Raw genomic sequence first — 12,077 nt, 5'->3', positions numbered from 1 at the left:
TACTACCTTCCTAATGACAATGATATAGATTACACCCTGATAACATAATAACAACCCTCTTGGTATCGACAACATTCGTGTCCAGTTTTAAAACTATTTCAAATTTCCTACAGTTGTAATAACGCAAACAACAACACCTGAGAATACAGACAACTGATTATGCAACAACAACAGACAAACATAATTCAAAAACCTCCCCTAACTTTCCCTTACCTTTAACTGTTGTCACACGGCAAAGACAGCGCCAGCGGAGAACAGACACAGACACTTTCTACTACTAGTATCTTTCCACACCTTCCAGTACAGTAAGCACAGCTGTAATACACCCATCCATTGATCCGACAGAGACAATTGAATGATGGTGCACAGCGTCTGACGCCGCCAAAACACTAAAGTAATCAGCTGCAAACGAACCTGCGGAACCTGTTTTATAACGACAAAGGGAAGGGCTGGCCTGAAGAGTACAGGAAGGGCTAAACCATTCCTTTACACCTGTAGGGGTGGGCTGATTTTTTAAAATGGTTTAATCAGTTTTCTTTTTTTCAAAACAGAATTACTGACAAGAAGGAAACTAGAGCAATGACAAAGTAAAAGATTTGGATCTAGATATGTTTGTTCTCAGCAGAAAGAAAATTCTCCCACACAGATTACACCAGCAAAGATAATATCTAACCAAGTTGATAAAAGCTCCTTGTATCTAATTATAGTAATCTAACTTTCCTGAGAGTGAGAGGGGAACAGGCTTTATAAAAGTGTTAAACATGGAAAGGATAACCAGCAATGACTAATGATTTAGTATGTGCTTGTAAATGCTAGTAGCTTTCACACCTGCCACAATGGTTTATCTTGTATATGCAAATGAGTTGCAGGGGGAAGAGACACAGGTGTAGAAATAGGTCACCTCTCAACATGTGTCACATCACAAGGTCAGCCAACATACTGTACTGAAGCTGTCAAGTCTCCTTTAGCACTGGTGATCTCCTGCATTTTAGCACTTTATTCAGTCCCGTTTGATATATTCTCTGGCACTTCCAGGACTTGTACTAAAGTTGTAGGAGCCATATAGCAATCATACAAAGTAAATACATGTGTATAGACCCCCTGGGATGATAACAGTCAACAATAAATAAATCAAATCAAATCAAATATCATCCACCCAATATAATTTAGTAGCAATGAAAGTGGTCACTGAAAAATGCAAAGGAACTATACAAGGAGAGCTTAGAGTAATGGATTATGAGGCTTTACTAGGTCAAAGGTGAGTTGTGACTAGAATACCGCTGGCATAATAACGACAAAACAGTTTTGTTTGGCTAGTATTCTTTGAACAGGACCCGGTTTAAACAATAAGGCCTTCATTTTATTTTCTAAGATGCTATATCTCTCTCAAACTTCTTCAGATATTCAAAGAAATTTTATAACACACATTTTCTTTCATTCCTAGTGCCTTTGAGTTTTGTTATTTTATTATTGAAGGGGGTGTGTACCAAATAATGGGCCTACACGCAATGTGCAGAAGCACAATGCAGTGTCCTGCTACCTGAGAGTCAGGCTGGTGCAAAACAAACATGCGTCAAGCTTCAATTTTCTGTATGACGTGTGTCTTACGTTCAAGTGAACTTGGATGGTAATTATACTCCCCTCACAATATTGTATGGAACAGTTCCAGGTAATCTGTAGAACTTTGACAGGAAACCTCAATGTGAACAAAACAAAAGTTATGTGAAAAGAACAAGTCGACACATCCGTGACTGAGCTGTCCTTTTCAGCTGTCAATCATCCATGCCGTCATAACAAAAGGTGTGGTTGGATTTGATCTGAACATTGTGCTTGGGCGTGGCGCTGAGGTTAACCTGTTAGGTGTGGTAGGAATAACAAAAGGACAAAAGACTGTAGGACAGGGGGTCCTGTTCAATGTGAACTGCACCGCAGGATATGGGGAATTCTGGGTCATTTGACATTGTTATCAATATAGCATAAGAATCGAACAGAATAAAGTAAGTAGAATTTCCAGGATTAATTTCTATTTTGTAGTTGACCATACAAAAGTCATTGTTCTTTACTGACCATAAAAAAGCTCCTTCTGTAAATCAAGGACAAATTCTTTACACAAGTTTGTCTTTGCCTTTCAAATTAAAAATCTAACTCTTCAGTTCAAGCATAAGTCTAAGAACGAAGAGATGGCAGTAGCCAGTAGACAGTTCCCTCTGAAGGATACACAAGGGTTTGCTCAGATACAAAACAGCGCAGTTTGGTTGTCTGAGGGTATTATCTAACAAACTTCCTTCCTCAGCAAGGAACTGACATCAAATAACTTTCTGATGACATAAGGGGAATGCCTACACCTGTTTTCACTTGAAGGCCAACTTTACTTCTACTGAATTTATTTATTTGAAAGATAATTCTTCGTCCTTATCTGAACTAATCCAACAATCTAAGGAATTTTCTATAAAGTGGAAACAGACCTTGGACTTGATATGTACAACGACTAAAAGAAACTTTCAGAAGTGGGGAAACAACTTCCCTTCAGGACAAGTTGAAGTTACCACAACTTCGCAATTTGTACGGCTAGGTCCTAAAATAAAAGAAACCTCGGGCGATTTCATGTGTGTGTGTGTGTGTGTGTGTGTGAGTGTTTTTCAAGAAATACAATGTATTTGATTTCGGAAGTATATACCATAAAATTCTTTGTGCAAGAATGACAAGTGAATTTTATGATATATTAAACTACCTTTCTAATCACGAGGTTTTGTACTCACAGAATTTTGAATTTGTGCAATAACATATTCATGTTGATCAAGATACAGTTATTGCAATTTGCAATTCAACTCATCAAGCTTTATCTCCAGTGTGGAGGACATTCTCACCCACAACAATTTGTGGTCGGGCCCTTTCCCCTTATCTGATAACCTTCAGGCCAGTGGCAAATATCGCACATACTTTCTCTCAAAACTGTGACCCAAATGCACAAGCTGGGATCAACAGTCAAGGAAACGGGAAGAAAGGCCAAGCCAGATGGGTTACATCTCATTGTTTTGGAGTTTACCAAGGTTACCTCATGTAAACTATTAACCCTTAAATTTTAATCAGTCCTGTTTAACATCAGGATACAGGGATGAGAGTGATTTTGTTCTTTTAGATTGATTAGCAAGGCACAGTTCATTACATTAACAGTGAACATACATGCCATATGGCCTGTGACATGGTCCAGAACTGTAATGTCATGTAGGCTAATCAATGTAAGCAACGGGTCTGTAGTCCCGTTTCTATAGAGTTTCACAACTTTCTCTGACTTGGAAATGAGAGATAGAAAAAATTATTGAAAGGGTGAAACAGACAAATTTGCATGAAGGTTTTTCTGTTGTTTCATGGAAGCCTTGAGGTTGTGACATGTTTCCTTTTATGGTCATAGATAGGTGAGATATTTCCTCTCCTGAGACAGGTTTACACATTATTAGTGATGTCATCATGGGTCATGCAAGGTCATGATGCGTGTTGGTGGATATATATATATCATGTTCAGTTTACCCTTCATTGGAGAAATCAATTATGAGCTAGATATCACTATTGTTTATGATGGCAGTGTCAGTCATGCAAGCAAGATGTTGAAAAGAAAACTTAAAGATTCAGTCTCCTCAATACTCTGAAAGCTGACCATCTGACCCAGAGATCTTGTTGTAGTGAATTATTAACCCTTTATTAGGCATTGAGTATACCTTTAAGGTCTGCCTTCTTGTCAATCACTATTAAAACAATCTCCCAGAAGGAATTTTGTTGACACAACAAAGATGACTGTTTTACCCCTCCCCTCCCACTAGAGCTACCCTTGTATTATGAAACCCTTTGTTGCAACAGAATCCCATCACTGTTTGTACAACTATAGGTTACACCTGTGTGCTAGTGCAAACACTTTAGTTCCCCTTGTCTAACAGTAACACTTCAATTTCCAACCTGAGACACCCTTTAACCTTCACAGGGCCCTCTACAAATTGCAGTGACCTTGTGTTAGTCACACTATGTAATAGCTCCATTCAGCAAGAATGTTTCCTTCCTTAACTTCCTGACTGCAGCATCTTAATGGAAACCCAAGACACAGGGGCATGTCTCCTTACGTATAATGGATTACACAGGCTGTCTTGGAGAGAGACTGTTCTCAGCAGACCACCCAAATTACGGGGACAACTTGTACTTCTGCAGCATACATAGTACCACCTCACGGTCCAAAGTTAGAATATGTATTATTCACCATATGTCAAGCCTTTGATTATGGCTACAAATGGACAGTTAATAATTAACAGTATGTAAAGTAATAATGATCACTTACCTTCAGCTTAACACAACAAACCTTGTTCCGTATGGTCCAAAGATTCGACTTTTCCAACCCTGCTATGCTATTACTGCAAATCTTGGTGGCATCCTTTCCTTATTGACTGTTTGAATTGAATGCCCAACACCTGTTACAAGTCATAAGATCATGGCAAACAGTCGGACTTACTTTTCTTTCAAACTCCCACCCTGCCTGCGCTGGGACAGCAGGGTGCCATTTGCTCGCCTTATCTTCAGGTCATGTGACGGCAGGAGGAAGTTCTGATTGGCCGGCAGGGCTCTGGGGAGGGAGCTTGAGTGCATCTTGTAAATATCTGGCAGGGCACAAAGAAAACAAGTCTTGGTTGAGTGGGCACAGGTACTGCTGACATGTGACACTACAGGGGATATTCCATGGCTGTAGGTCATGGACTATAGGTTTAACAGGGACAGTACACAGTTTATACAAATGATGAAATAAACTGTTGCAAAGGATAGAAAAACTTGCAAATAAAATCGATCAAATTGTATTACTGTGTCAAGGACACTGTTATATCAACAATGTGACACATTCCAACCAAAACATTCTAATTAGACTAATATCAACAGAATTAAAAAAAAATGTCAGGGCATTTGCAACTTTTCTAAAACAGAAGAACAAAAAAAATAACAAGAAGAGTTGAATGGCATACAAGAAGTTGGAATACTTTTTTTTCGTTTTCTGACTAGACTACATATTACATATTTCTACGGTATTTCTGTTGTTCCAATCATAAACATTTCCCCTACTAGCCTTGTCAAAAATCTTATGTTACAAGATATACTCAAAGTGCATGGCTGGCAGAAATAATAGTGAAAGACTTAAACAGTGTAGGATTATTGAGTCAACCCAACTTTACTGTTCTGTATTAAAGTTACTTGTGTTGATCAACAATTAAAAGTAAGACCAAATTAATTGTATATCAGCTGTAATTTACCTCTATAATGACTCTTGGAATCCTCTCCTTTTGAATCAGCAATGGTCATTGTGAGGAAAAGAGGTCCCACAAATAAAGATGGTACCTCCTCTAGAGTTTGACAATTTCTGATCTTTCCTTGATAAAGCCAAAGTGCAAAGGAAGTAGTTGGGACAAACTGTTGTTACAAGGATGTGATGTGAACACCAGGAATGTGCTGACTTTTGCAGAAGGGATCACCAGTGGGTCTAAAAGGGGTTTGTTAGACCATAAATCTTGCTTTCAATGTGTACAAAACAATCTTATGAGGGTAAAAAAAACTCTGCTTAAGCTTTGGAAACCAAAAAAGTTACAATAACTAAACATTGTGTCAAGACTTAGACTAATTTAGGACCTACAAAGTGTAAGATAGAATCAAGGGTTTCTCTCACACATCCTCTGAAAGGGAGGGTCTGGGTAACCTGTCATTACTTCCTTTGGATCTGGAAATGATGATAAAGTCTCATGGGATACAATTACCTGTGGGACCTGCGGCCTGTCATTGGTCACTTCCTTTGTGACATCATCAGGAAGTTGGAAGTTGATAAAACTAGCCCATCCTTTTAGAGCAGAATCTATATTTTTCATGAATTTAACCAATGTTAGATATACTTTGAATTCTGATGTGGTATGGTAGTAGGCAGTTTTGTTTTTTGAGGTACAAAATACAAAGTCAGATGAGTCAGGTTGCAGTACAGTACATGAGCACCGCCTAGTGACACATTGACATACTGCAGGGAAAATATCAGTAATGGCACAGTCAGTTGTTTGAGTGTTGACAGAAAAAGTACAAACATTGTACTACAAATAGTTCACATTCTTAGGGAGGATTATCGCTGTGGGGTCACATTTGCTATGCGAAGTTCAAGGCTATTTCGTACTAAGGATACTGTCACCTGACTTGGTCAAGATTTGAACTTCACATGGACATAGACTATCACATCATAGCTAGTCTGGTAAGGACCAATAAATTTGAAGAAAGCACACAATGTTAGAATTACCTGGTCAACAAATGCTGTGCACAACATATGCAAGTATACCGGTAGTATAATTTTATGCTTAAAACTTCATTACGTGGTATGTACTTGAAAATATGTATCGGTGTGATTTAGACAATGTAAAACAACAGCGTTACATTGTTTAGTCATTTTTTAAATGAACACAGATGTAAAACAGATTTTTGCAAACATTTGGCCAGGGAAGCTGAAAGGGTTGGGCAGCACATTCCAGTTTCAAAACTGGTATGTTCAAGATTTAAAGCATCCGGGAAATGGAGCCAAAACAGACGGTTACAAGAGACAGGTTGGAGAGCTATGTACAGATAACTGTGATTTGTGACCTCACGTTGGATACATTAAAAAAGGCATGTGTAATGTTTTCAGATGAGACTTTTCCTCTTCAATTCGTACAAAAGATTACAGATTCAAAGATCATGTCCTACTGGTGACATACTTATGATACAAAATTTGAATGACGAACACAAGAGAAAATTCACTCACACACTCACTATACACTCGTTCTCATTGAAATGTCGAAAATGGCATTTTTTTGGTCGAAAAATAAAACGGCTTTATTTTCACTGAAAACTACTTGGTTGTTGGGGAAAATTCCTCTTTTAACCATAGCCAAAAAATGGCAACTTATTATTTTCGGTCCCATTGGTAATGCATTACAGGGCATGTAACAAACGTTACCGGTAACGTTTGTTACAACAGTAGACTTTACCCTGTTTTCTTCTAAAGGACTTACCCTATTGACTACATCATTTAGGTATAAGTGGATGTCCCTAGGGACATTTGAAAAGTGGGCAGCTTTTTTACACCAGGTCAAATAGAAAGCTTAGACAGCATCGAACAATGGTAACGTTTGTTACAGTCATTTATGTACAACATTTTGTTAAGCAATGTGGGATACAAATGACAGTCAACAACCCTTTCTTTTTTCTTTAGAAAGCCAGAAAAACTGTACAGCGTCACAAAAATGGCCATTTCTAGTCTTATATGTGCATTATATAACCGTGGCAACCATCGTACTAGTGGTGGTAACGTTTGTTACAGAATCTGGCGACAGGCATAAACCACCTCACACAGCCTCCAAGATCAGTGACAGGAGCGATTTGACGTGATCGGGCAGAGGACCTGGGTAGCTGGTTTCACCTGCCGAACAATCATTCCGGGAACTGAATTGTTACATTTTTGGCTACTATTTGAATTCTTCGTTTCTTATCTGGCGACAGTCATTTTTTAGGGTGTGAAATCCCACCAGTGGCTATAAAAATCTTCTAACCCATCAACCAATGCGAATGTTGTGGTGCATCTTTTGTAAAACATTACTGGGGTTGTGGAAAAATGAAGGAAACAGTGACGGTTGTCTATAATTTGCTCCATATCAAGGCGTAAAGTCAGGCGACAGCATTTCGACATTTAAATGAGAACGAGCCTATAAGGTTTATTGGCCGATATGAATTAATCTTTCAAAACTATTTTCCGTCACAGTTTCCTGTGAACCTCCCAAGAATTAAATGAGTCAAGGAAATGCAAGATAGGACACTTCCTCTGAGAGGGGGTCCCTCCAGGATAGGTGATGACGACTTAAGACGAACTATGACAACCCTTAGATCTTACTGTCACCACAGTTCTGGCTGTCTCCTCTTCTGCATTCCATGGGGATTTCCTTGGAATATTTCCCACACTTTTAAAGTTTCCCACTGTCTGTCCACTTCTTTCAGTCCCCTGGGATTGCTATAGCTAGGAATTTGTTTTTCTTTTTTTTACCCTGGTCATGCTTTTGGGTGCATGTAAGGTGTATGTGTGTTTATTTGTAAACAACAGAAGTTGCTTGAGAAGTCGACCTTCAACTCATTTATACATCGATTTGCAGTTATTGGTAATAAACCTGCTCTTCAACATATCTTATTCAGTGTCACTCACGAAAGACTGGGAATGCTGTATCAAACGTCAGACTATTTCCAAACTCATATCAAGTTGCTTTTAAGCTTAAAAGTAACTATTGTTTGGCAAATCTTCTAATGTCAATTGCCACCTACATCAGCTACATATAGCGGCGAGAAGCAGAACTCCAGTTAGAAGCTCTGAGGAAGATGTCTGACAGACTTCGAAACGTCAGCAGGTGAGAAAAATTGGTTGTGTAAAAGAAAACTCATGTCTTAATGTTAATTGCCTTTACCTCTGGAGCGTCTCCTGTTCTGGTGCTTGATGAGAAAGAGGCTGGACACGATGCTGGCCCGGTGGCCACCGTTGTTCACGCCCAGGTTCTTTATGTCAGCTTCAGACAGCACCAGCAGGGACTACAGAGGACAAGAAAACAACAAAGAAATGAGGTATAATCACCGACAGTTTAATGTATGAGTCCCCAACCATTGACTCTTACCTCTCAGATCAAATGTTACCAAGAAGAGAGGAAGTACACTGCTGAAACAGTTTCAAACATAAGTCTGATAGCAAACTTTGTCACATGAGTTCCATTTAACCATTGCAACTTGGCATTTGTAATATTTGCAGTGAGAGTTTTGAACAGAGTAAAGCTTGGATCTGGCAAGCTAATACCAACTTCAATTCACATCACAGTATTTGATACATCCACTTTGTAAAGGCTTTATCAGCTGTTCTTTACATTGTTTTCTGATTCCTGCCAAACACCCATTACATTGTTCAATTGTCTTTCCAGATAACAAGTAAAACACACTTGATAAGCATCATTACTAGAAAATACAACATTGCATGTTCATCTGCTTGGGGGATTATGAAATAATGGAATATCATTAAATCAAGGATTTATTACAGCCATGTTAGAAAACATGGATCTACTGTGGATTGCATGCCATAAAACAGTTCTGTGTACATCAGTGTGACGCCTAATGGCAAAACTGTAGGGATTAATGTATTTCCATTTGCCCGGCATTGGTATATGTAAAATCCAACATGGATCAAGTTTCATGTCCATGTCCCAGCGTGTAATCCCTACATAATCCTGCTCTGTCTGAGCCTAATCCCCCATAACCTGTGGATGGAGAACATCTGATGCTCCACTGCTCCTGTGTGTCTCCTCAGCACTCAGGGCTTTCAGTGGGCAAACAGGCACAGGTGGGTGGGAAAGGTGAGTGTTAACCCTCAAACCACCGTAGCTTTTTTTGTGACGTAGATTACCGTATGGGGTCAAAACTGACCCCAAAACGTTTTGTACAAATACAGTTTTTTGTGTGACTCTTTTTGTGATTTGTATATATGTATAGTTTCATTAATCTATGTGGGATAGTCTGACATGATTAGGTGAGAATACTTCTAGTTTATTGTCATAATTTATGCAAAAGATCATGAGGACCACATTTTACACCAACGCTATTCAGACCAGGAAGGAGGTTTTTGATGCCTGTACCAACTTCAATGACGTATTGCGCCTGAATGGCTTATGCTAGGGCCACCAAACTTTGTAACTTTTTAGAAAATGTTGATAGCAAACATTTTCAGTGAACAAAGTATGTTCATCATTTTTCATGTTGCCATGGCAACGTAATTCTGACATGCATATTTATTACGAAATTTTCTAATTTTGTATTAAACATTTAGGCTTTAAGGTTTTCTTGGCAAATAACAGTTGTTTATCACATCTTATAAAATTCAACGTAAATTTCATGGCTCAATATTGATAATTAATGCTAATTTTATGACGTCATCAGTCAAAATCCAAGATGGCGGCCGACATTACCTAGATGACGTCATAATGTCGTCATATAAAATGATAATGGCACAAAAGTTAGTACAATAATTTTGGCTTACATGTACATCATTCTCTGAAAATTTCGTGCTCCTACGATAAGTAGTTTAGGTGTGGGTAACAAAAGTTTGTTTAAAAAAATGCTGGGGTCAATTTTGACCCCACTGGACCATGCATAAACTTTCGAGGATAACTTAATCAACAATTAGCCAATCTCGGTAAAAACGTATAAGAAGTTATAGGACATGTGTACAAACAAACTCCTGGAAGGACATTTGTTTTCGACCAGAAATGACATAATGGGACACATTGATATACGCCTGGGGTCAGTTTTGACCCCATACGGTGGTTTGAGGGTTAAGGAAGGTGAAACCTCAAACAGCCTCAACAATCAAAATGGATCTACCATAGCCTTGAATCATTTCTAACTATCAAAATGGATTTACCATAGCCTTGAATCATTTCTATCTGTTGCAGCTCATGCAAAAAATGACTGCCTAGCAAAATGAAACATTCTAGTTTTCAGAATGAACATAGGCAAAATTTTGAACTTGCACAATCATATTTGGAAATGAGGAAATGGGAGTTTGGTAGGAATGAATAAGAAAACAATGAGTCAGGGTGGTAGTTTTGCCTTGAATCATTCCTACCGGTATCTGTTGCAGCTCACGCAAAAAATGACTGTCTAGCAAAATGAAATATTCTACTTCTAGTCTTCAGTAGAACGAATGGAGGCAAAATTCTGAACTTGTCCGAAGGGACTTGTCAAGCTGTGCTGTAGCTATCTCAATTTTCTAACCTACAAATTTCTGATCAGCATGTGAATAGCAAACAGCCATTAAGTGACCATTCAATGAAGTGTCATATGGAGCACTGCAAATGAGGTGCAATGAAGGAGGTGTCAGACACATGGACAGAAAGGTAGGGGCAAATGAAAGGCTAATATTTGTTTTACAATGTTCAGATCATAACAGAAAATAAAACCTAGTAATTGTCCTCAATTGTTCATCGTACTTCTGTTATTAAAGTACAGCTTTTACCTACTGTAGCATACTTCAACAACAAAAGGTCACACAAGGTGCAATCAAAGTTTCATAACGCAGTATGACAGCACCTCCCCCCACCCAACACATCTGGTACCATCTGGCTAAGTGGCCGTTTGAACCTGAGAAAGCACTCAGCTTTATGACAAAACCATGACACAAGGCTTTTACCCAGACCCTGGAACAAAAAGGAAAATCTATTTGCAGATGTCTGCTGTTTACATAACATGCTTTATCACTGGGAAGGCTGAATGAAGGAGGCCACCTCTTTTGAGAGTGAAGAAAAACAGAAGCACCCAAAGGAGTTGACTTCATTCATGCTAAAGTTAGTCAACACATGTCTTTATTTTCTGTTAGGTAAAAAAAAAACATGATTGATCAATCTCCTATGAATATTTAAGCCAGTTTGGATAACCCCCCATTGAAGGAAAAAGCAATTCCAGGTTTGCAACTGGTATTGTCTATATTACATGTAGCTATGAAGATGGTAGAAGTTCAAGTTCAATTTGTAAGAAAAAATTGTCTATGCCCTGTCTTGGATTGACATTTTCTGTATTCTATTACCGGTATGTTCTAAGAAATTTGGATTAGACTTTCCAAGAACTGCTTCGGGCCTGTTGTCATCAAAGATCCTTGTTGGTTGTTTACACTTTCACTTGTTTACACTTTCGCTTGTTTACAGCAATCAGGCTTGTTTACAGCTACTAGGTAAATGGCCTAAGTGGGCAGATCCATGTATAATCAGGATGTGTCATGCGGAGAATGTGGAAGCCACATGTTGTTAGCACTTTGCTGTCAATAAGTATTCAATAGGCAAACGCTACTGAAAATAAGAGACTCCGCAAATTTTCTGTCCAGCTGCTAACTGCAAACTGAGCTCAAAGTCATGTGAACTATGGTAATAGTACATGTATGTAGTATGTTTGCCTCTCTTGTCCTGAAATTGCTATTCTTCCTTTCAAATTTGTCAAGGAATTAAATACTGTAAGATGTCAAATGC

At 38.6% G+C, this 12,077-nt stretch overlaps 1 protein-coding gene across 1 annotated transcript in view; it reads right to left on the bottom strand.

Moving 5' to 3' along the window:
• Positions 1-12,077, bottom strand: part of LOC118420611 (breast cancer anti-estrogen resistance protein 3 homolog) — a 49,586-nt gene that overhangs the window by 14,011 nt on the left and 23,498 nt on the right. The window contains exons 4-5 of the mRNA XM_035827456.1: positions 8,487-8,607; positions 4,496-4,640 (exon numbers count right to left, since the gene is read on the bottom strand). Of these exons, the coding sequence (XP_035683349.1) occupies positions 4,496-4,640; positions 8,487-8,607 (266 nt within the window). The remainder of the gene's footprint in view (positions 1-4,495; positions 4,641-8,486; positions 8,608-12,077) is intronic.

Source organism: Branchiostoma floridae, chromosome 8 (assembly GCF_000003815.2).
Source record: "Branchiostoma floridae strain S238N-H82 chromosome 8, Bfl_VNyyK, whole genome shotgun sequence".
Lineage (NCBI taxonomy): Eukaryota > Metazoa > Chordata > Leptocardii > Amphioxiformes > Branchiostomatidae > Branchiostoma > Branchiostoma floridae.
The sequence above is the reverse complement of the archived record's forward strand: the minus strand, read 5'-3'. Positions and strand labels throughout refer to the sequence as shown.